The sequence below is a fragment of the Chionomys nivalis genome, chromosome 1 (assembly GCF_950005125.1).
Source record: "Chionomys nivalis chromosome 1, mChiNiv1.1, whole genome shotgun sequence".
NCBI lineage: Eukaryota > Metazoa > Chordata > Mammalia > Rodentia > Cricetidae > Chionomys > Chionomys nivalis.
In genome coordinates, this window is record NC_080086.1 from 148,307,127 (window position 1) to 148,332,500 (window position 25,374).

The 25,374-nt window shown below is 41.7% G+C and overlaps 1 protein-coding gene across 5 annotated transcripts; it reads right to left on the minus strand.

The window, feature by feature from the left end:
* Nucleotides 1-1,650: 1,650 nt before the first annotated feature.
* Tra2a (transformer 2 alpha homolog) lies at nucleotides 1,651-23,466 on the minus strand. Of its 5 annotated transcripts, XM_057761503.1 has the most exons (9): nucleotides 23,259-23,466; nucleotides 22,918-22,998; nucleotides 10,964-11,097; nucleotides 8,769-8,928; nucleotides 5,742-5,930; nucleotides 5,159-5,274; nucleotides 2,485-2,616; nucleotides 1,904-1,971; nucleotides 1,651-1,749 (listed from the first exon to the last, which is right to left on the minus strand). In XM_057761503.1, the coding sequence occupies exons 1-9, from the start codon at nucleotides 23,292-23,294 to the stop codon at nucleotides 1,739-1,741; spliced, it is 927 nt and encodes a 308-aa protein (XP_057617486.1). In that variant the 5' UTR covers nucleotides 23,295-23,466; the 3' UTR covers nucleotides 1,651-1,738. The 5 variants fall into 5 exon arrangements, with proteins under 5 accessions (XP_057617486.1, XP_057617495.1, XP_057617477.1 ...); XM_057761512.1 differs by lacking the exon at nucleotides 22,918-22,998 and having other exon boundaries at nucleotides 23,259-23,465; XM_057761494.1 differs by lacking the exon at nucleotides 23,259-23,466 and having other exon boundaries at nucleotides 2,491-2,616; nucleotides 22,918-23,252.
* Between the last annotated feature and the right edge of the window lie 1,908 nt (nucleotides 23,467-25,374).

The following is a 25,374-nucleotide window of genomic DNA, read 5'->3' on the forward strand; positions in this document are numbered from 1 at the left end:
TCGAAAAAACCAAAAAAAAAAAAAAAAACAAAAAAACACCCCCCCCCCCAAAAAAGCGAGGAAATACTGTTGACTCAGGATGAACAAAATGCTGCTTAATTATTATATTGCAGGAATGAGAGGAAAACAAAAACCCAACTGGCTTCTAAGGGCTGGAGAGATGTTTTTCCAGAGGCCCAGTTCCATTCCTAGCCCTCATAGTGGCTTACAACTCTAACAGTTACAGAGGATAATACAGTCTCTTCTAGCGTCCAAGGCAGGCACTGCATGTACATACTGCACAGACATGCAAGCAGACATTCATAAATTAAAAACAAATTTAAAAGAATAGTTTTTTGTGTGTCAAGCGGTCTAAGGTGCCAGACTCAAGTTTGATAATTTTGCTTCAGTCATCAAACTTTGTCCTTTTAATATAATATGATTGACATCTAGAGTTTACTGAAAAAATTATCAATTTTGTATAGTATATATTCTTTTAAGATTGTTTTTTTTTTCTTTCTTTTTTTTTTTTTTTTGGTTTTTCGAGACAGGGTTTCTCTGTGGTTTTGGAGCCTGTCCTGGAACTAGCTCTTGTAGACCAGGCTGGTCTCGAACTCACAGAGATCCACCTGCCTCTGCCTCCCGAGTGCTGGGATTAAAGGCGTGCGCCACCACCGCCCGGCTCTTCTAAGATTGTTAATTCTTTTCTTTGATCAGAAATCTATCAATAATCACATTGCTATTCTTTTGCTGCATGTATTGTACTGTGCATGGATATTGCGTCTCATTCTGTTTGTAACATAAATATTCTTCCATTGTCACTGAAAGTATTATGTATCTGAGTTGAGAATGGTTCTCTTGTCAACAGATGCTATCTATCTTCTGGCTGTGATTACGCTTAATGAGTCATAAATGACTACATAATAATATCAAAAAAGAATAGCTTTCGATCAAGTTGCATTTTCAATCATTATCAAATAAAGAGACAACCCCATTTTCAAATTAACTTTTATTTGAAATTACTCTTTCCCACATGTATTTTAGAATTCTATACTATACAATAACCCACAAAACCAATAACCCAATACCAAAATTTCTAACAGCAAGTTATACAATTTTTCTAGGTAATAAATAAAGGTTTTCCTTCAATGATTAAGGGAATACTTAAGTTTCTGTAAATTTAACATAAAAATCACACTTTAAGATCATAAGGTTTAACATGTAACTTCAAATATAACATGTTTTATAGCAATCTACAAGCTTTTAATTCCTAAAAGGTGACTTAATTTTTTTAGGTTCAAAGTTACATTCTTCATATTTTCTCCTACAACTTCAAACTTTCTACACTCAACTAATCAACTGTTCCATGCCACTTCAGACAAACTTGACTACTAAAGTGTTATCTTCCCCCAAAGAAGGTTAAAAAGCAGTCTGTCATGACTGCAGATTTCCACTAATAGGATATGTACTACAATATCTATCACAAAAGTTTTCAAAAAATCATTTCTTCGTAGTAATGAGTCGATCTCCATAAATGCAGAAAGAACCACACAGTGTAACACTGGGCTCCTTTTTTACTTAGATGTTGAACAACTTAAATGACAATTACACCATTAAGAGAGTAACAAAGGATGTAAAACGGAAACACAATTGGCCACAGATTAAATAACCAGGACTAGGAAGCATAAGCTTGGAAATCCAGAATCAAAAAGAAAAAGGAGGGAAAGAGTCCTTAGCCACAACCACTCCATTATCATTATCAATAGCGTCCTGAAAAAGAACAAAAAAATTATAATTATAGTTTGCCTTGCCTAAAATATTTTTCCAACTATTAACACCGAACACATATCCAAGTATCTCAAAATAAAATTACTAGTTAGAAAGATGGTTTCAATACTACAAAAAAACAGCAAATTTTACATACTTGGGCTATAGGAACGAGATCTTGACCGTGATCTATACCGACTGTAATAAGGAGAAGGCGACCTTCTTCTGTAAGAAACGAGAAATGAATCAGCACATCACATCATCACTTCACTGACTCAGATGAAGGGAAAAAACAAACAAAATCCTAGCCATTTTGGTAGTTCAGGCTTAATCCCCAAACTCAGAAGGCAGATTTCAGTGAATGGAGAACATGCTGTTCCAAGCCAGCCAGGGCTACACATCACAAAACTCGTCTTCAAAAAAAAAAAAAAAAAACAAGCAACAAATGTAACTGAGGATTGAGCCCAGGACCTAGCACATACTGGAGAAACACCTCCAAATGACATTGTCAGCCCTAAAATGTCTTCACTCTTACCCATCCCACACCAAAATATGTAAAGTCACCATGTTGATGGATTTGGGCTCAAGCGATCCTCCTATCTTTGACTCAAGCACAAAGGAATACCTTGCCATCATACTCAACTCAAACATCCAGTTTTTATTTATATGTGCCAATATCAAAGTGCTAAATAAGATTACCATCCAGCACAGACTAGACATCCCAGATTAAAACATTACCTGTACCGGTAATCGTAATCTTCGTATCTGTCATAGCCTCGATCATATCCTCTATCATAGTAAGAATCTCGTCGTCTACCACCACCGCCGCCTCCGCCACCTCCTCCTCCTCCACCACCTCCACCACCACTACTACAGGAAAATGAAAAAAATTATTATATATTATCCAGGATTATTTAATACGAGGAAACCTCCCTTGCATGGCAAATACCCTCCCATCTTATCTTCCTGACTTCCACAGTGTTCTGTTCTGGCCCCTTATGCTCTAACAGAACTCTCTGGAGATATGGCCCAGCAGTTAAGAGCATACTTGCTACTCTTCCAAGATTCCTTTCACTTCCCAACATCCATTTAGGGTGGCTACTCCTGTCAGCCATTCCAGTGGGAGAACTGAACCAGTTTTGGCTCCTAAGGGCACTGTACTCATAATACGTTGTGGGCCCATATTTCGATTTGGCACAGTAGCCATTAGCCTGGTCTGAGCTAGTCACACAGCTCTGCAGACAAGCTGTAGCTTCCTTAACAAAAGCCAGGATGTGCTGCTCCTAGTTTCTTTTGTTAGAATGTGGATTACCTGAGAAGAGATGTTGGCTAAAGCCGATGACTCAAGAGTTTTAGAGGTTCGGTGCTTCCTTCCTTTTGTTACTAAGAGGATGTCTTATAGAGATGCTAATTCATGGCCTACCTGACTGCTAGATGCGGACATGACCTAAACCCAGGCACCTGGTTGCCTAGGAGAAAGCCTAATGTGTTTTCCCCCACTGAATTGAGGTAGATATAAGATGTTGCGAGAATAAAGAGTGATTCTGGCCTTTTCCAAGATGACCTTGTAAGCTGTGTCGGTTTTATTCCTCGCGACTCCATTTCAGCCGGGTTAGGGAATCTATGTTGGACACACATGGGCTCCGACAATACGTAAAGACAAAAACAAACTTTTAAGCCCAGTGTGATGGCACGTGTCTTTAACGCTGGCACTCAGAAGGCAGAGACAGGAGGATCTGTGAGGCCAGCCTGTCTACAAAGTGAGTTCCAAGAAAGCCAACACTCTACAGAGACCCTATCTCAATCAAACAAAGAAACAAAGCATGGGAAATAGGAACAAAGTGCATTAAATTATACCTAAGAACTAAAAGAAAGGAAATTAAAAAATAGCATCTGTAGAGGCTGGAAAGATGGGTCAGTGGGCAAATGCATTTGCTACTAAGCCTGACAATTTTACCCATAGAATCTACACGGACGGTGAGAACCAACTCCTCCAAGCTATATACTTCCTCCCTAACATCAGCTTAATGTAACAAGTCCTGAACACCAAAAAGAATGATTCCACTAAAATTACAACAGGGTCTAATGTTTACAGCTGGAGGTGAATTTAAAACCCCTGTTCTTTGTGTATTCCAAACAAGGGACAATTTCAATCTGGTTTTCTGCAGGTCTACTATTTCCCAATCCACATTTCCCTCAATCAAACAAAATGAAAGGCTTTATCTGCCTTCTTCCTGCCATCTGCCATTTTTTGTGTGACAATAGTCCTGGCTGGCCTCAAACTCCAGAGATCTGCCTGCCTCTACTTCCTTTCTATTCCTTAAAAAACAAAACAATAACACATTTTTGTTCAATGTGAAAATCATGGAATCCGGGCGGTGGTGGCGCACGCCTTTAATCCCAGCACTCGGGAGGCAGAGGCAGGCGGATCTCTGTGAGTTCGAGGCCAGCCTGGTCTACAAGAGCTAGTTCCAGGACAGGCACCAAAGCTACAGAGAAACCCTGTCTCGAAAAACCAAAAATAATAATAATAAAAAAAAATTCATGGTATTTCAAAACAAACAGCAGTATCAATACAATTTGTCCTACAAAGAGGCCTCTAAGAAATACTTATTTTGACAGGGTCTCATAATACATGTAGCCACGGTTGACTTCAACAGTGGCAATTCTCCTTTGCCAGCCTACTAAATGGTGGTATTAGAGACAAGGCACCACACCCAGCAATACTTATTTAAACTGCCTTGGCCAAATTGATAGGAGAGAACTTAAGGTAGGCAGAGCAGACAGAACTGAGTGCTGGGAAGAAGGGCAGAGTGGAAGATGCCATGGATCCCCTGCCTGAGTCGGACACTAGTTAGAATCTTGCCGGTAAGGCACAGTCACGTGGATATACACAGATTAACAAAAATGGGTTAAATTAAGATGTAAAATTAGATCCTCATGTTACAAGGAGTATGTATTCTTAACTGATGAGCCAGTTACCTTTTCAGTACCCTAAACGATTATATATTGATAAAGGAAGGAGACACACATACACAGAAATGGAGGGGATATACCCCTACATTTTTTTAAGTTTTTAAAATTTTTTTATCTTTTTAAAAGATTTTATTTATTTATTATGCATGCAACATTCTGGCTCCATGTATGCCTAAAGGCCAGAAGAGGGCGCCACATCTCATTACAGCCAGTTTGGAGCCACCATGTGGTTGCTGGGAATTGAACTCAGGACCTCTGGAAGAGCAGTCAGTATTCTTAACCTCTGTACCATCTCTCCAGCCCATATTTCTACATTTCTATTCCAGTTTAATCTTAAATATGTTGGAAGTTGAATTTGCTTTGCAGTCTGGGCCCTATACCCAAGCCCTAAACATGCTAAGCAAGTCCTCAATCCCTATAAAACACAAAATCTTACTGAGTTGGTCTGCCCATGTAAATGCCTGGTGTAGGTGTGTGAGCTCTCTTGGTTATAGAATAATCCACACGAATTCTTCTACCATCCAGCTCCATTCCATTTGCTCTTTCCATAGCCTATAAAAAAGAAAATCATTCATAATTTACTGATCTTGAAGTCATTTTTAGTTTAAGTATGAACTTTTGAAAACAGCATAGCAATTCAGCTTGCATAGCAGACTGTCAGCATTTCCAGAGCTAAGTATTGTCCAGAACATATTTAAGTTGCCCAGATAATGCCACCAAGATCTGCTTTACTTACAAAGATCTTAGATATTCAGAATAGATAACTCACATCAAATATGAGCTAAGAGGTTTTTAAAAATTAAAACTTATAATCCCCCCACCCACTTTAAGACTAGATATTAATGTCACTCTGAATGGCTTAGAAATTACAGTTCTTCTGTCTATGTCTGAGTTCCAATCAAGTCTGACAGTCAGGAGACATGTTCATGGAAATGTTATTAACAGACTGTTAGTAGTAATGCTGCATTATTATGCATACCAAAAATTCTTTCAAATGAAAATTATAAAACAAGATTTACCTCCTTAGAGTCATCTATCCTCTCAAAATACACAAAAGCAAATCCACGTGACCTGCCAGTTCGCTGATCATAAACTACATTGACACCACTCAACGGTCCATATCGAGAAAATACTTCACGAAGATCTCTTTCTGTTGTGTACAAACTGAGGCCAAACACTCCCAGGCAAGTATTGGGATCTGGATTCGCCTGTTGAATAAAGGCAGAAATAAGTTTTCATTAAAACTTCAATATAAAAAAGATCAAAACAGCCGGGCGGTGGTGGTGCACGCCTTTAATCCCAGCACTTGGGAGGCAGAGGCAGGTGGATCTCTGTGAGTTCAAGACCAGTCTGGTCTACAAGAGCTAGTTCCAGGACAGGCTCCAAAATCAGAGAAACCTGTCTCGAAAAACCAAAAAAAAAAAAAAATCAAAACACATAAAGACCTTCTTTGGAATAGGCTTTATAATTACAGTCCGTACAAAACCGTCCCCTCTCTCTAGTCTAGCTCAGCAATTTTCAGAGTGTACCTAAAGAATTCACTTTTCGCATGCCTGGTCATTACTACTTAATCTGACTCATTTCCACTTTTCCAGTCACCCCAGTGCTGGGATTATCCATGCACTACACACCAAATTTTATGTGGTGCTGGAGACTGAACCCAGGGCCTCATGCACAATAGCTAAGTATTCTTCCCATTCAGACACATTCCCAGCCTTCTATTTTCATTCTTTTAAAGGTTTATTTTTTATTTTCGGGGCTGAGCAACAGTTAAGGGTGATGGAGATGGGTCTTGTATTAATCTGTTGCTTTTATTGGTTAATTAATAAAGAAACTGCCTAGGTCCATTTATAGGCCAGCCCTTAGGTGGGTGGAGTAAACAGACAGAATGCTGGGAGAAAGAAGCCAAGTCAGGAGTCGCCATGATTCTCCCACTCCAGACAGACGCAGGTTAAGATCTCCCTGGTAAGCCAGCTCGTGGTGCTACACAGAATATTAGAAATGGGTTAGATCAATATGTAAGAGCTAGCCAATAAGAGGCTGGAACTAATGGGCCAAGCAGTGTTTAAAAGAATACAGTTTCCGTGTAATTATTTCGGGGCATAAGCTAGCCATGCGGGCGGCCGGGTGCCGGGGACGCAGCCCTGCCGCTCCTATTACAACATAAGGGTACTTGCTGCTCTTGCAAAGGACTCCATTTCAGTTCCCAGCACCAACATAATAGTAACTTTACTCCCAGGGGATCCAACACCTGACCTCCCCAGGCAAACATGTGGTGCATACACATAAAGGCAGGCAGGCACTCACAAACATATTTAAAAACTTTATAAACCATTCCTTTGCCCTATGCCTATCCACATGTCCACAGAGAACATATAGGGGCAGTGGGTCCCAACTCTGGTCCTCTGGCAAAGTAGTAAGTATTCTTAGTCACTGAGCGTCCAGCCACCATTTTCATTCTGTAGCAGGACATCCTTCAAATGCTTTCAGGATCCAGACTTTAAGATTATTAAATACTGATACATATTCTATCATGGTTGTCAGCAATACTATCATATAGGGCAAGCACAGCAGATAAGAAAGAAGCAGGGTGGTGGCGGCACACACCTTTAATCCCAGCACTCAGGAGGCAGATGATCTTTATGAGTTTGAGGCCAGTCTGGTCTACAGAGCAAGTTCTAGGAAAGCCAGAGTTGTTTGTTACACCGAGAAACTCTGTCTCAAAAAAACAAACAAAACCAAAACAAAAAAACCTCCAAAACTTTAGAAAAAACCAACCTGTTGGAAACCTGGGTCCTGTCACTCATTTAAAACAAGCACCACCACCAAAACCAAAAACTACATTTTAGAGCATGTTTATCTAGACACATATAACGTATGGAGGTCAGGACAACTCTTTCTACAATGTGGGTTCCAGGTTTAAACTCAGGTCAGACTTTGTAGTCAAGTGCCCTGATCCACTCACTGAGCTATCCTGCTGCCCTCTCTGCCACTTTTTTAAAGATTTATTTATTATGTATGTAACATTCTGCTTCCATGTATACCCACACACCAGAAAAGTGCACCAGATCTCATCACAGATGGTTGTGAGCCATCAAGTGGTTGCTGGGAATTGAACTCACGACCCCTGGAAGAGCAGTCAGTGCTCTTAACCACTGAGCCATCTCTCCAGCCCCCTTCTCTGGCACTCTTAACCCAAAACAAAATACCTCAGTGTTTCACATCCAAATAACCTCCATATAAAAAGTATTACGTGCATTCAATAAGAGTATAAGTTATTACACAGATTCTTGCTATTTTCTTTTTCTTTTCTTTCTTTTTTTTTTTTTTTGCTTTTTTCGAGACAGGGTTTCTCTGTGGTTTTGGAGCCTGTCCTGGCTGGAACTAGCTCGTGTTAGGAGGTTCCCAAGTTGACTGTTCATTACTTTAACTCCAGAGGAATCAATGTCCTTTCTGGCTATCTTGAGAAATGAACTCACACAAACTTCCTGCCTTAGTGATCTCAACACTTACGAGGATAAAGCAGGATTGCCGAAGTCAACCTTACCTACATGGCAAAAGCCTGTTCATACAAAGTCAAGAAAATATACTTTATTTGTAGTAGGCTCATGAAATTATGTAGACTTGTTCAGATAGTAGCATTTTCTTTATTAGCAAATGCATAACATAAAATGATTCACTATTTTATTTTTTGAGATAGCACTTCACTATGTTGTCCTGGTTGGCCTGGGACTCAGGATCTGCCTACCTTTGCTTCCCAAGTACTGAGATTAAAGTATCACCATATGTAACTAAAATATGTATTCTTCCTAGAGGACCACTTCTTTCATAAAAGGTATTACGCCATGGCTACACACTGGAGAAAGAGAACACCAAGTTTCCATTAACTCTTTTTCTCTGTGGTTTTGGAGCCTGTCCTGGAACTAGCTCTTGTAGACCAGGCTGGTCTCGAACTCACAGAGATCCGCCTGCCTCTGCCTCCCAAGTGCTGGGATTAAAGGCGTGCGCCACCACCGCCCGGCTTCCATTAACTCTTATATACACACCCTGCTGCCTGTATGTCTTCTGCGATTAGACATTGGAGAATGACTCCGGCTTCTTCGTCGACGATACTCTGGCGTATAGGATCTACTTCGAGATCGTCTCCTATGAGAGTGGGACCTGGACCGACTGTAGCGTCTATGAGAATGTCTCCTTGACCTTGACCTTTGAAAGAAATAAACTCAGGTAAAATACTGGATCACAGGGCTGGAGAGTAGCTCAGCAATTAAGAGCATTTGTTGCTTTCCCGGAGAACCCAGGTTTAGTTTACAGAGGATCATTAACCACCTGTAACTCCAGTTCCAGGGGATGACTCACTCTTCAGGTCTCCGAGGGAACTGCATGCACATGGTACACTTAATATAGAGATGCAAGATATCTAATCTAAAACAACTTTTAATTTTTGTTGCACTGCTTTTTGTACCAACCCATTATTTGACCTCAGAAAGGGTGTTTTGTTTGTTTAAAAAAAGATGAGGGGGTTGAGAGATGGTTTGGTTGTTGAGAATATAGACTGCACTTGCAGTGGACCTGACTTTGGTTTCCAACACAATTTTCTGTAAGGGATCTGATATCCTTCCTCTTTTGGACTCCATGGGCACCTGCTTGTGCATGCGCGCGCACACACGCCCATGTTATTTACATGTATGTGTACATGTCTGTGGATGCCTGCCAGAAGTGAACTGCAGATGCCCTGAAGGTGATGTTACAGGTGGTTGTTTGTAGGCTGTTAACCATGTATGGAGAACCAAGAATCAAATGTGGGTCCTGTGGATGAACAGCAAACATTCTTAGCCACTGACTATGCCATCTTCCAAGTCCTTATTATTTCAGATTTCTATTTAAGCTCATCCCTTCACTCTCATCTCATCTTCCAGTTTAAAAAAAAAGTTAAAGCATACTTAAAGGAAAGACATACGAACAGTAATCCCAGTGCTCAGGAGACAGGAACAGGAGTATCTCTAGAGCTAGTCAGATCTTTTTTTTTTTTTTTTTTGGTTTTTCGAGACAGGGTTTCTCTGTGGTTTTGGAGCCTGTCCTGGAACTAGCTCTTGTAGACCAGGCTGGCCTCGAACTCACAAAGATCCGCCTGCCTCTGCCTCCCGAGTGCTGGGATTAAAGGCGTGCGCCACCACCGCCCGGCTTAGGCAATGCTCTTAATTGCTGAGCCATCTCTCCAGCTCCCAGATCTTATTTCAAAAAAGAAAATAAAGAAAAAGAAAAGCAGCAACAACAGGGCATGGTGTACATGCGTTTACTAACCAAGAGGGACAACAATCTCAGTGTTCCAGGCCAGCTAGCTAGACAGTGAGATCGTGTCTAAATTGAAAAAAAAGGAAGGAAGTGATAGAGATGCACTTAGAGTACCAGAGAAAAATCATTTGAGTGGGAATACTAATGAAGATATTCCTATTCTCCTTAATACTAATTTTAGTGCAATCCACCACCACCAATAAAAAGAATCAATTTTGGGCTGGAGAGATGGCTCAGCGGTTAAGAGCATTGCCTGCTCTTCCAAAGGTCCTGAGTTCAATTCCCAGCAACCACATGGTGGCTCACAACCATCTGGTGCCCTCTTCTGGCCTGCAGGCATACACACAAACAGAATATTGTATACATAATAAGTAAGTAAATAAATATTTTAAAAAAAAGAATCAGTTTTTTGACTTGGGCAGATAGCTTATGGGTAATCACCATAAGGCAGAGAACTAGGAGTACAGATCTTCAGAAGTCCTGTAAATGTTGGCCAGGTGTGGCTACTGGCCTGTAACTCCAGTTTTGGAAGGTAGAGAGACTAGTGACTCTCAAAACAAGATGTCTGCCTAGAACAGGCACACTGGCAAGCTCTGGACTGACCGAAAGATTCTGCTTTAGACAGTAAAGTGGACTAAAGATGTGCGTATCTAGTATTTTTGTTTTAAACTGTGTATGTCCAATGTACTTGTGTGAGCACATGGGTAGGTCAGAGGACAACTGCAGCAGTCTGTTCCACCACTTGGCTTCCAAGGATTAAACTCAGAATTAGCTGTGGTGACAGGTGCCTTTACTCAATGGGTAGTAACTAACAGATGTGCCAAGGAATGATTCTAAATTCTGCAGTCTGAGCCATCGGTGAACTTTCTGTACGAAATGCAGCTAAAAGGAGACCTAGCACAAGCCCCTTGTTGTGAAGAAAGCAGTTTACACATTCTAAACTTACCTGGATTTTGATCTTGATCGAGAATGGGATTCAGAATGTTTGGAAACCCGTGATGGACTACGAGATCCTGACCTGCTCTCTGATTTTACGCGAGCAGGAGTTCCCGTTGGAGATTTTGACTGAGAGCGAGACTCCTAACAAAGAAGACAGTATTACAAATGGCACTGGTCACGTAGATGCCTACCACCTAACATTTAAAGTACCATAATTATTTATATTGATTGCTCCTGAAAAACAAATGGTTAGGCAACACCCTCCAGAAAAAAAATTTCAGCTCATTAATATCCCATTGTTAATACTGCTAACTGTCCTCAATAATTCCCTACTTGAACCAGATCACCAATTTTCTATTAACTAAGTAATCATGCAAATTCATCTACAACTTGATCATACAGACACTGGAACATAAACCATACATTTACTTAACCTAGGACCCATTCATTCTTCCAGATTCTTTTAATTCTACTTCACTCTTGCTTTCTACTTCTCTTCATTCTTCATTGAGTTTTTCATTTTTCATACTTCGTGTATTCTTCCCCAAACAATTCAAAATAGCCTTAAAAAAAAATATTCAAGTGCTTCTATCTGACCAATCTTCTGTTCAATTTTTTCCCCCATTCAATTTTAATTTTCTGATCTTTAATACTTTTCATTAGCCTTCTTTTATCTTGATTTATCTTCCACATTCTTGGAAAAAACTCTTCAATTTCTTCACGAACATTAACCTTAATGGAAAAAGAACATTTAGTATATTTAAGCACGTGGGGATTATAAAACTCTGCTGGAGTTCAGAATGTTATCTACCATATGGAAAGGCCAGCAGGAAAGTGCAAATAACTAGTTTATTTAAAAATAAATTAAAAAAAAACAATTTTTTATAGTATTTAAAAATGTTCAAATGTGTAGTCTAACATAATTTACTGAATTTCTCTAAGTTTTAACCATACTCTTTACCCTCCTCCCAAGTCCATTCTAGTTCCTAATTTTAATATAAATGTAATTCAAACATAAACTACAATTCCCCCCACCTAAATATTCATTTTCCACTTTTACAGGCTGAAGGATCTTACTGATCTTAGAATTAACTTTCAATAAACCACACTAAGAAATTCAGGTACAGCCAAAGCAAAGCATCCTAGGCCAAAAATGGCCATACATACCACCTGAACTCACATGATAGCACACATGCCAGAGATAAAAACCATAACAAATTTGTAAAATTATACCTCCCAATTTTGACTACCATTTTCACCCATTCAGATTAACCAGAAAGATGTGTTTTGAAGACAAGCACAAAAAAAACTAAAGGAAAAGAGCACAAAGTTTCTAACACAATTTAACTTTGGCTTGTAAATTCCTGAAATGTATGCTGTTGTTTCAGGAGACACAAATTTGCATTTTATAACTCAGGATGGACTATGGTTCACAGAAATCCTTGACTCTTGTACCACTTAAATACCATAAAGCACAAACAAAACATGCTTGTCCTTGCTTGATTCCACTGCTTTTTGCATTTATTCACATCTGCACTCCCTGCAGGGGCATCTGTGTATACTGCTGATGAGAAAGACATCTCCTTCATGCCAACTGGTTTCTGGAGTTAGAACTTACCAAATATTTTATAACTGATTAAAAAGCACGGTAACTTACTTGATTGATGTTGAGACCCATACAATCAAAACAGAAACCAAAATTTGGTTTCTCTATCCACTTAAGACTCAGTTATTAATGCAAAGAATTAGTTCACTCTTACAAAAACACATATTCATATCAATTTTCATTTATACAGTAAGAGATCCCACATCAAACATGGTTCTATGTAGTGCTGAGGACTAAAAAGGGCCTGGTGGTAGGTAAGCACTTCAACTGGACTACATCCTTGGACCCTTTCCTTGAAGTTTAATTGAATGACAACCTTTCCAGTGGTTTTTTCTTCCTTCCCTTTCCCCTGAAACAGGGTTTCTCTGTATAGCCCTGGCTGTCCTGGAACTTGCTCTGTAGATCAGGCTGGCCTTGAACCCACAGAAATCTTCCTGCCCATCTCCTGAGTGCTAGGCTTCAAGGTATCACCATGACCCCACCAACCTTTCCAGTGTTTAGTCTTTCATATCTAGACAGCTGCCTGGAGCAAAATACTTAGTGCTTAAAGAAATTTATTAAATTTGCTTGTAATTGAAATCGCAAAGGACTGGTTCAAAATCTGAACCAAGAGAATGTCTTTCTTGTAGTTTTCCTCCCTCTAACAGACCCACTAGCATGGCATTCAAGTATGCTGCTGTGGAAGTACCGTGGTGGCAGCAGTGTTTACACATGCACCACAGCTTCTTTATACATAAGTAGCAGGTTTTGCTGAGATACTATAAACCGTTAGTTTTACTATGAATTTAAAAAAATCCTATGTAAGCCAAAAATTAATTTCCAAGCCTCTCTCCTCATAAACATTGTTCTCAAAAATTACAACTTAAATTTATTTTGTGTGCATATGGCCAGAAAGCAACTTGTTAAGAGTCCATTCAGAAGTTGGGCTATGAAATGTGGCAGCAACTCTTACCCACTGAACCAACTTGCTGGCTCCAAAAATTACTTCTGGAGACTCTAATAATTCAATTACATATATAATACATAATATATAATAATAAAATGCGTGGTGGCGCACGCCTTTAATCCCAGCACTCGGGAGGCAGAGGCAGGCGGATCTCTGTGAGTTCGAGACCAGCCTGGTCTACAGAGCTAGTTCCAGGACAGGAACCAAAGCCACAGAGAAACCCTGTCTCGAAAAACCAAAAAAAAAAAAAAAAAAAAAAAACCAAAAAAAAAAAAAAAAAACATAATATGCTATATATGTGTATGCAATAAATAATAAACTTAAATAAATCCCAGATCTAGAGCCACAACAAAATATCAGTTTGCCAGAGTATCTTTTAAAAGACATTTTAAAGGTGTTCTCTCTTCTTTCTGGCACTGCTGGGATTGAACCCAAGGTTGTCTCATGCTAGGCAAGCACTGTAATACTGACTTACAAACCCAGTCCAAGAGTATTTTTTTTTTTTGGTTTTTCGAGACAGGGTTTCTCTGTGGCTTTGGAGCCTGTCTACAGCTGTTTCATTTGACCTCTTATCTTCAGGAATCTTCTATAAACAACATTCTAGAGTAGTCCCCTTAACTGTCTGCTAACACCTATCATAAACGTTGCAGACTTATACTATGAACAAATCAAATGTTACAGAATATGGCCATACTAATGCTTATTGTTTAAAAAATGTCTCAAACACTAACTAGATAAATGCCACTTTCACTAAAGATTGCTTTAGAAACCAGGTTCCAGTAGTCACTTATGGAAGACAGATATTGAAAAAAAAAAAAAAAACCCTGACCCATCTTTTTAAATGAAATAATTTCAACTCTTCAGTGAACTTTACCTTTTCTCTTGTTTTTTTTCGAGACAGGGTTTCTATGTAGTCCTGGCTGTGCTAGAACTCACTCTGTAGACAAGATTGGCCTCCTACTCAGAGATCTGTCTGCCTCTGCCTCTCAAGTGCTGTGATTAAAGATCACCATCACTGGAACTTAACTTTTTTTCCCCTTTGTTTTTGAATTGAGATTTCATTATGTTGCCCAGGCTGACTTGAAACTTGTGGTATCAAATGAGCCTCTCCTCCCCATTCTAAAAAAATGGAACTATACAATCATGTGTGACCACATCTGGCTAATCTTAAATTTCAAAAAAGAAATTCATAACCTTATTTAGAATTTGAAAACATAAATTGCAAGGAAGAAAAAAATGCAGCTAAGGTGGTTCTCTTGTCTCAACAGACTAAGCATTTCTAAAAGCTGTCTTATTGAAGGGAAAAAGATTCCTTCCATCTACCTTAGACACTACAAACCACAAAGAAGCCAGGCAGAAGGCTTTCAAAATTTGCTATATGGATAAACTGTTACAGAACATAAGAAAGCAATAGGAAGCTCAGTATTGCAGATGCAAAATATAAAACCTAAATACTTAATATTCAGTAAATGTGAGTAAGCTTATATAAACATTATAATAACCCTTAATATAACGTTTGGTATAAGTTAAAAAACTTTTTATCATAAATGGCTTAGTGTCTAGCAATCATAAATAATCAAACTATCCGAGACAGGGTTTCTCCATAGCTTTTGGTTCCTGTCCGGGAACTAGCTCTTGTAGACCAGGCTGGCCTCAAACTCACAGAGATAACCTGCCTCTGCCTCCCGAGTGCTGGGATTAAAGGCCTGCGCCACCATCGCCCGGCTTCATAATCAAACTTTAAACTCATGCCACAGATATCAGGTTATCTTCAAAACTTACAATCTTTTGGTAAGAATTTTTAAGATTGCCCATAACTCTGACCGCTTATGTATTTTGATAAAATGTCACGTTCAAAAGCTGGTATAAAAAATGACTGCAAAGGGCTGGGATGTAGCACAGTTGTTTAAGAGCTCTCCTAACAGGCACAAAGCTGAGCTGATGCCCCATACTTGGGTGTGGGAGATAGCACGTGCTTACACTCTTAGCAGTGGTGATGCTCCATGTTCAAGGTCACTGGCTCCTCTCAAGTTTATATGGACTAAATTGGCTTGGGTATGTTAAAGCCAATAAATAACAATTAAAGCCAAAGTAAAAACCAATCACCAAATTCTCCATTCATAGTTTCATCTTCTGATGAAAGTTTCATCTTCATCTCTTTCATGAAGGTATTAATCACACGACAGGGTCTTGATTTCAAGGGGGAAAAGTAAATTTTCTTCCTTCAGGCCTACCTACTCATACCTCTGATGAATACCACAACAAAGACTATAGACAAGTATATGTCCAGCTCACATTTTCTTTTACTGCTGGCCTTCTACATTTCCTAGTATTTAACAATCAATCTCTTCCTCAATGTGACTATTATATTTTCACCTCTACCTCTGTCCTATTAAACCTGCTAAGACTTATGAAATAATAGAATCAATTCACTTAGCACAGAAATATATACCTTTTACAAAGATCATGATGCCTGAGCACCTACTGACAATATCATTTTCTAGTCAGCTGGGCTCAAGGAAACTATTATGCTGATTAGTCAAGCAATTTTTCCCTTGCTAGGGCTGGAGAGATGGCTCAGTGGTTAAGAGCATTGCCTGCTCTTCCAAAGGTCCTGAGTTCAATTCCCAGCAACCACACGGTGGCTCATAACCATCTGTAAGAGGTCTGGTGCCCTCTTCTGGCCTGCAGGCATACGCTCAGACAGAATACTATATACATAATAAATATTAAAAATTTTTTTTGCCTTGCTAAACTTGTTACTAAGTTATAAGACAATTAGCTTAAAAAAAAGACTCATCTATAATATTTGCTCTGTTAAGTCTCTCAGATCTCAAGGCTGGGGGTGGGGGCAGAAAGCTGCGGCAAATTCTCACCACTTCCCAAGTACCACCATGTGTGCCACTTCATGGTTTTTTAATTCCCATTTTAGGAGTAGTACAGAGTGCAAACGCCTTACCATCTATAAAATTATAGCAATGCATTGTACATGAATTACAGGCATTGCTTCTTTTCAAAAGTCTGCCTTTTACAAGAGTAGGGATAGGGTGGAGAAAAAACAGTGGAACATACAACTAACTGGTTTAATGATAGCATTTAAACACACTGGATTTAAAATAAATCCAACACCAAATTCAGGGTTAGTACTATTCCCACAAAGTAACAGCTTTATCTTTCCTACTTGGTTTTCTGGTAGTTCGGGCTATCTGCAACTCACTATGGCCTGTATCTACAGCAATTCCCCTTCAGTGCAGATTACAGGTCTGAGCTACCAGATTTGGTTAGCCATTATTTCCCTCTCCACCTTGATCCCATTCCATACAGCACAACTCCTGATCCTCCTATCCCTTTCAAGAGGGATTGATTATAGGCAGGTTCCACAATGCCTGGTTGCTTTAACCCATGTTTTTTCAAGACAGTGTTTCTCTGTGTATCTCTGGCTGCCCTGGAACTCACTCTGTAGACCAGGTTGGCCTCGAACTCAGAAATCTGCCTGCCTCTGCCTCCTGAGTGCTGGGATAAGGTGTGTGCCAACACTGCCCGGCTTTACCCATTTTTTCTAAAATCATGTATCGACTAGGAGTGGTGGTTTGTGTGCATTGGCAGGCATGTAGGAGTCTGCTCTTTCTCCACCATGTACATTGGAAGGACTGCAATCAGGCTGTCAGGTTTGGTGGCAAGTGCCTTTAACCACTGAACCACCTCAGTAGAGGCTTAAAAAGGAAGGCTGATCTCATTCTTTCATTCATGGTATCTCTGTGTTGCTCTGGCTATCCTCAATTTCACTATGTGGACCAGGCTTGCCTCTGCCAGAGTGCTGGGATTAAAGGTATGCACCACCACACCCAGCTTTAAAAAAAGATTTTATGTGCACACGTCTGTATTAGCGTCTGCAGAGGCCAGAAGAGGGCGTTGGGATTTCTTGGAGCTGGAGTTACCGACAGTTGTGAGCTACCTGATATGGTTGCTGGGAGAGACCAACTCAGGTCCTCTGGAAGACACTATGAAAACTCAACCATTTCTCTTACTTCCACTCTACCTGCCCCCTTAAGCAAATTAATCTAAGTAAATGATTAATTTTCATTAAAATTTTGTGTTGCTGGTTTGGAGAGATGGTTCAGCGGTTAAGAGCACTGCCTGCTCTTCCAAAGGTCCTGAGTTCAATTCCAGAAACCATGATGGCTTACAACCACTTGTAATGAGAACTGGTGCCCTCCTTCTAGCCTGCACGCATACATGCAGATAGAACATTGTGTATATAATAATATAATCTAAAAAAAAAAAAATTCTTTGTTGCATACATTGATGTGCACCACTTGCATCCAGGTGCTAGAGGCTAGAAGAGAGCAATGGATCATTTGGAAACTCAAAGGTGTTGTGGGTACTTGATGCCAGTGCTAAGAACAAACCTGGATCCTCTTCATGATCAGCAAGTGCTCTTAACTGTGCCACCTCTCCAGTCCTCATAAAGATCTTAAATCAAGCCGGGAGGTGGCACATTCCTTTAATTGTGGTACTGGGGAAGGCAAGAGGATCTCTTTGAGTTCAAGGCCAGTCTGGTCTAATTCCAGCCAGGATAAACTCCAAAGCTAGAGAAACTTAAGTCTTGAAAAACCCAAAAACAAACAAAAAACCCACTACCACCACAACTTAAGTCCCAAATGAAAACTTTTAACTTCCCCTTTTCATAGAGCCCCCCCCCCTCATTTCTTCATATATGTGTATGAGTGTGTGGGGGTTTGCCTGCATTTATTTCTGAGTACCATGTGCATGCCACATCCATAGAGGTTAGAAGAGAGTGTCGGAACCCTTGGGGCTGGAGTCACAGATTGTGAGCTGTGGACCCCTGGCTGACTTCAAACTGATGGCTATCCTCTTGACATCAAGTCCTGAGTGATGGGATTAGAAGCCTAGGCCAGCACGCATGACTATCTCTTTCACGTGTTAAGATATTAATACATACGCATTTGTGTGTGTCTGCATGCTTACATACCTGTGAAGGAAGGTCAGAGGTTTAAGTCAAGTATCTTGCTCTATCACCCTCCACCTTACTGTTTGAGATAGGGCTTCTTAATGAACCCAGCGCTCTCATCTATTGGTTAGCTGAACTGTCTGGAGTCCTCCTTCCTCTATCTCCTAGCACTGGAAATAAGTAAGACACGTGCTCTGTCAAGCCTGGTTTTTTACAACAGGTGCCAGCGTTTGGAACTTAGGTCCACATACTGCAAGCACTTTCCCCACTGAGCCATAATCTACAGTCCATAGATAAAAACTTTTAATTTCAATTAGTACAGGTAAATTTGCTAATTTTTCATTCATTCTTTCTTTTTTCTGTAGCTTTGGAGAGTATCCTGGAAAAACAAATTTCTGTTTTCAAGAGATTAGAACAGCAACTGAAAAAGAAGCAAGACTTAAAAGTTTTGCGTCCATTCCTCTTAATATTAATTAAGGTCAAAACTCTAACTTTGGGTAAGTTTTATAATTAATTAAAGTGACAAATAGATTCCAGCATGTGAGTTTGAAGGTCAGCCAGGCTTACACAGTAAAACAGAGAAAAAGTCAGCCTGGCGGGCTGAGTCACCTTCCCTCATTCCCAGCTCCAAAAGAACACTGGGTAAAACCGGGTGTGGTGGCACCTGGCTATAAATTCCAGCACCTAGGAGAAGTTGAGGCAACAGGATCTTGAATTAAAATAAGCCACAAGCTTCAGTTCCCTGGTCGGCCAGCCACCCCCCCACTCCCTGGTCAATTTTCCAGTGCTTGTTAAATTGATATACACACACACTAAATGAAGTGCTTATGGACCTATTTGTCTTTTTCCCCCTTTAAAGACAGAGGGCCTCACTGTGTACCCTGGCTGACTTGGAAATCAAAGGTATCTTCCTGCCTCTGCCTTTCAGTGCTGGAAACTAATGGTGTTCTAATGTCACAATCTTTCTCCTGTCTTTCTTGAAAAGGATTTCTAGTCTTAAATAATTCAAGCTGTGTTCTGTTGCTCTTGTATCAGTCGTTTTGGTCTTATATTTTCTTTCAGGATTTTCCCTACCACCAGATTCTAGAATTCAATCATCTGACTCGCATATTTTTTAATTAAAAGATTAATTTATTTATTATGTATACAGTGTTCTGACTGTATATATGTTGGCAAGCACAGATGGTTGTGTGTCACCATGTAGTTGCTGGGAATTGAACTCAGGACCTTTGGAATAGCAATAAGTGCCATCATCTCTCCAGCCCCGACTGCACATTTAATCAAACTTGTCTGACACTTATTTCAGCACTTAACCTCATATACTTGACAACAGTTTTAGACCCAGATTTGGATTGTCAAAGTAGGACTACAAATCCTTGTTAGATTAATAACCTGAAATATGGGCTGGAGAGATGCTGCGGCAGTTAAGAGAACTGGCTGCTCTTCTAGGACCCCGGTTCAATTCCCAGCACCTACCTGGTAACCTGACACCATCTGTAACCGTAGCCTCAGAGGATGTAACTTCCTCAGGCACTGCACGTATTGGTTCGTAAGATATGCAAGCAAGCAAAACACCCACACATACAATAAAATTAAGGGAGGGGGAGAAAAGAGATTATGGATATACAACGAGCAGTTAACTGGGGCTTATATGGTCTTCTGGGTCTTGGTTCTTTCTCTTTTGGTATTTCTCTGTGTAACCAACCCCAGCTGTCCTCGGTAGCTAGGTTGGCCTCAAACTCACTCAGATCTACCTACCTCTGCCTCCTGAGTACTGGGGTTAAAGGTGTGCCCCAGCATGGTTTGGGTGGTTCATTTCTTTTTTTTTTAAATATTTATTTATTTATTCATTCATTTATTATGTATACAATATTCTGTGTATGCCTGAAGGCCAGAAGAGGGCACCAGACCTCATTACAGATGGCTGTGAGCCACCATGTGGTTGCTGGGAATTGAACTCAGGACCTTATGCAGAGCAGGCAATGCTCTTAACCGCTGAGCCACCTCTCCAGCCCCCTGGGTGGTTCATTTCTAAAATGCTGACAGCACTCTAGCCATTGCTAGATTATCAGGAAAAATAAGTTTATAAAAGCATCACAAAATAACTTCGGGGTCTAAATTCTAAAATACTGTAAATGTAGATATATTTATATGTAAATATTTTGCCTTGAGTGTTTGGTAGACCTTAGAAAGTCTCCACTTAGCCAAGCGGTGGTGGCACACACCTTTAATCCCAGCACTTGGGAGGCAGAGGCAGGCGGTCTCTGTCAAGGCCAGCCTGGGTTACAAAAGCTAGTTCCAGGACAGGTTCAAAAGCTCGAGAGAAATCCTGTCTTGAAAAACAAAAACAAAACAAAAAATGGTTTCCACCCAATTTTAAACACTTTTCCTGAGATGGAACTATCATGTTCCCTGTGACATCCTGAAGATAACAGATACACTCTTCTCAAAAATTCCTACAGAAACTAAAGCAATAAAAAAACTAGATCAATAATCTTTAAAAAGTAACAACTAATTAACCCAACATCTGGCTACTGATCTGTCAAAGCTTCCCCTAACATACTATATTGAGAAAAGTTTGAAGTGTGACTATCATAAATAACTTCAACAAATACATTATCTAAAAATCTTTTAGGACTGTTACCCTCAAAAGCAATGTGAAGGGGGCACCACTGCTGTGTCACATCGAATTTCATCACTGCTGATTTATGGCCAGCAGAAAACAAAAACTACCATATTAAATACCAAGTTGTTATAAGAAAAAGGAGTAGCAGAGCACTTGCCTGGCACCTACAAGTCCTGGGTTCCACTCCAGCAAACTAAACGACAACAACAAATCCAGGTGAACCTTCAGAAAAGCCTCTAGTCTTCTAATTCTTTTTTAAAAAAAATTATAATTGGTGTTTTGCTTGCATGTATATCTGTGTGAGGGTGTCAGATCATGGAGTTACAAACAGCTGTGAGCTGCCACGTGGGTGCTGGGAATTGAACCCGGGTCCTCTGGAAGCGCAGTCAAAGGCCCGTCTTCTAATTCTTTATATAGAGTGTGTCAACCTAAATGAGCCACAAGTACCATTTAAAAAATGTCTCTACCAACGGCAGAAGAGGGGGAGCTAGAAAAACCTTTTTTTGTTAACTTGGCTGTAAATTTTAACTGAAAACTGGATTCGGGAATATTAAGTATTTTGGGGCGGGTAAGGAGGTAATTGTTAACTACTCATTCCACTAGACAACAAATCAGAAAAGAATCAGAGCAATTAGTAGCATTGGTGCAAGTTCCTTAAACCAAACCGGGCAGTTAAAAAAAGACAATCTGACAGAAAAAATATCTTTTCCTAGTTAACTATTTTCACAAGTAATACTACCTCCAAATATTTTATGATCTTAAAACAATAAGCAGGTCCAACCATATTCAGTCTGCAAATTCATACAAATATTTCAAAGATAAACAATTCTGATGCTGCATAATCCCACAAAAGAACGAAAACCCCTCCTTTCTTCAGTCTGACTTGAAGGACAGATTACAGGCGTCTGTCTCTTGAGCTTTTTCTAAAAGGAACAAATTCTTTCCTTCCAACAAACCCCTCCAGTGTTTGTTCCCCTCACCCGCCCCACTAGAATAAATACCAAAATCCAACAGCCGGAACACTCGTAGCCTGGGACTTTTGTTCCCTTTTTTTCTTCTTACAGGGTTTCACCAGGACTCACTCTCATCGGTTTCTACTAGGGCAACTTTGGAAAGAAAGCTCAAAAGCCGGTAATAAACCTTTTAATACACTCAAGCTGAGGATAACGTAGTCTTTGCGCTGCTTTACAGTCACGGGACCCAAGAAAACCTCGAATCCCTTCCTGGGAGATGGGGGAGGGCCTGAAAACTTCAGGTAATAGCAATGATGAGCTATTTTCCCCCTTTCAAAACTGAGCCACGAATTTCGTTCAATCACGTTAGGCTAAAGTAAGATGCCTTGACAAGTTTAATCATAAGAACCTGTAAAGGAGTTTTCAGAAGGCCAAGGAAAGAAAGCATTAGGAGTTGAGACCCAAGGAGGCCAACATGGAGCAGTCAGACGGGCAGGCGTTACTGCGTTGCCACACTCATCCCGAGGTGAAAGGAAAGAGGACATTAAGGGACAAGGTCCTGGCGTAGTTTTCCCTTCACAGCTCTCGTCTTAAGAACTCCTAAGGGTCGCTGCGGTCGTTGGCTAACCACTCCACTGGGCTCGTCCCACCTCCAACCTCAAGGCTCTCGCCTTAGAGACGCCACGCCGCCGGTTCCGCCGGAGACGCGGCCGCTCGCTGCAACAGAGAGCCAAGGAGACACAGGCCCCAGCTAGTCCCGCGCCAGCAGCGCCACCCCGCCCGGACAACAGCCCCGCGCGCTTCCGACCCCGAGCCCCCGCTGCGATGGCCGGAGATGCCACCGCGGGAAGCACCTACCACTATCCGGCCGGAGGGAGCGCCCCGCCGCCTCCTGCCCCACCGCGCCGGGGACCCGCACCTCGGAGCAGAGATGGGAAGCTGAGAGGAAAGGGAGCGACAGGAGAGGATAGGACCAGGCCAGGTACCATCAGCCGCCAGAATCGAGCGCTGCGGGCTAGCGGGGCGTCTGGGCAGCCACGGGGGACCCCGAAGCCATCTTGGGACGTGAGGACGCGCTCGCGGTGGCCCTGCGGGCTGCTCCCGCGGGCCCCGGAACCTCGCCCGACCGACCGCGCTCGTCCCCGAGCCCCGGAGCATCGGGCCGCCGCCGAAGACGGCTCCCGCGGCTTTGTACTCACTCTGCCCTCGAAGTTGTTCTCCTCTACATCACTCATGTCGGCCAGGAGCTCCCGAGAACTAGACAAGAGACAAGTCTCGGCTCGAGGGCCGACGGCCTAGGGACCCGCTGTCTGGTCTGTGGGGAGGAGGAAGGCGACGGCAACAACGGCCGGGGCGCTCCACTCCCACTAGCTCGCACGCACGGGCAAAATGGCGCCGGCACCGCCACAAACCTCCTGGTGTCCCCGGCGTCTGACGTCAGGGGGCGTGGCGCGGGCGTCACCAGCTCCGCCCCCCCACCGGGAGGCTTTGTGTCCGTCTGTCTTAGCGCGGGAGATTGGCGGGCTTCGGGAGCCTGGTTCCTTGGAGTCTGGTCTGTTTGTACCCCTCGTGCTGGAATTAAGGCGTGCGTGAATATTTGCTTTTTTTAACGTTGAAATAGCTGTTCGTGTACAGTTGGATATACGGAAATGCGGGGAGTTCCTTGGTCTTTCCTGATTCCAGTCTCCCTCTTAGTCTTTTATTTATTTATTATGTATTATTTGTTTGTTTATTGGTTTTTCGAGACAGGGTTTCTCTCTGTAACAGTCCTGGCTGTCCTGGAACTCACTTCGTAGTCCAGACTGGCCTCAAACTTACTGAGATCTCCCTGTCTCTGCCTCCTAATGGCTGGAATGACAGGCGTGAGCCACCACCGCCCTCCTAGTTATTTGTTTTTTGTTTTTGTTTTTTGTTTTGTTTTGGTTTTTTCGAGACAGGGTTTCTCTGTGGTTTTGGAGCCTGTCCTGGAACTAGCTCTGTAGACCAGGCTGGTCTCGAACTCACAGAGATCCGCCTGCCTCTGCCTCCCAAGTGCTGGGATTAAAGGCGTGCGCCACCACCGCCCGGCTAGTTATTTGTTTTTTATAATGCTTAGTTCTCCACTGGTTCTTGTGTACCTTGTTTTGGAATGGACTCCCTATTAAAAATGATATTTATTGGACCTGGTGAGATGGGCCCGTGGGTAAAGAAACAACATGTGTTGTTAAGTACTCCCCAGGGTACTTAAGTGATTTCCCCCAAAAGAACACGTGGTCTCCCCGGGGGGTCGCGTTCCTACGGGTTTCCCCCTCAGGGCCACCCGAGAGCGCAGATCTTCCATTAAGCCCGGATATTTTTTAATTTGGCTTGTTTTGATTTGGCTTGAGTGGGAATTTTTGCGTCGTCAGAGAGCTCGCTTAGGAAATATTGCTAACATTTGGAGGTTCCCGCCGATCTAGGGAAGGCCCTTTCCATGTGGCAGGCCTCGTGTTTAAAGGCCCCTAGTCTACAATTTGAGCTCTCTACGCCAAGCTTAAAAACAGCTTCTGGGCTACAGCGGCTGTGTCTTGGTGAGTCCCTTTTTTTGTCTATGTTATAGGATTTTGGGGGACCCATTCGTGCTTATTTTTGTCGTTTTCAGATTTCCATTGAAGTCGTGAGCTCACGCTGGGAATACGAGTCAGGTTGCGGTCAATCCTGCAGGATCAGGGTTGGCTGAGGCGGAGGTCTGTTTGTATTGGGACACCAGGCATTCAATCTCTGCAACCCCTTTTGGACCTAAGAGCCACTTTGGAGGACGCTCTGAAATGGACTTAGGCCACGTGGTTGGGCATAGACTATAAAATGGGCACTGCCAGTTCAAAGCCAGGTCTGTTTTTGCCCCTGTAAGCCTCTTACAGAAATCTTTTAAATTGAGCCTGCCTGATACAAATGAACAAAACTTAAATATATGTTTTTTGTCCATGGTTTTTGGGTTTCTGTGCTCTCGCCCCTCCCCCCAGCCAGTCTCACTGGCCCTTCCCCCACTCCCTCAAGCCCACACTCCCAACCCCTCCTGTGGAGCACCTTTCTTTCCCAATTCGGAGGTTCAAGGTCAACTTCCACCTACTCCTACCTCATCACTCCACTCCTGGACCCCCTCTACGCACTGGGCTAGTCCCTCCCCTGCTCTGTTTTCTCTTCCAAATCTCTCAAGTAAAAAAGTGACTAGCTTCCTTTTCTACTAATCATTCTGCATCCTCAGTACCAGATATTAGAAAAAAAAAGAAAAAGTTGAGCATGGTCCCCAAACTCCTATATGGGAATTGGTGAAAATGGCCTTTAAAGTTTTTAATG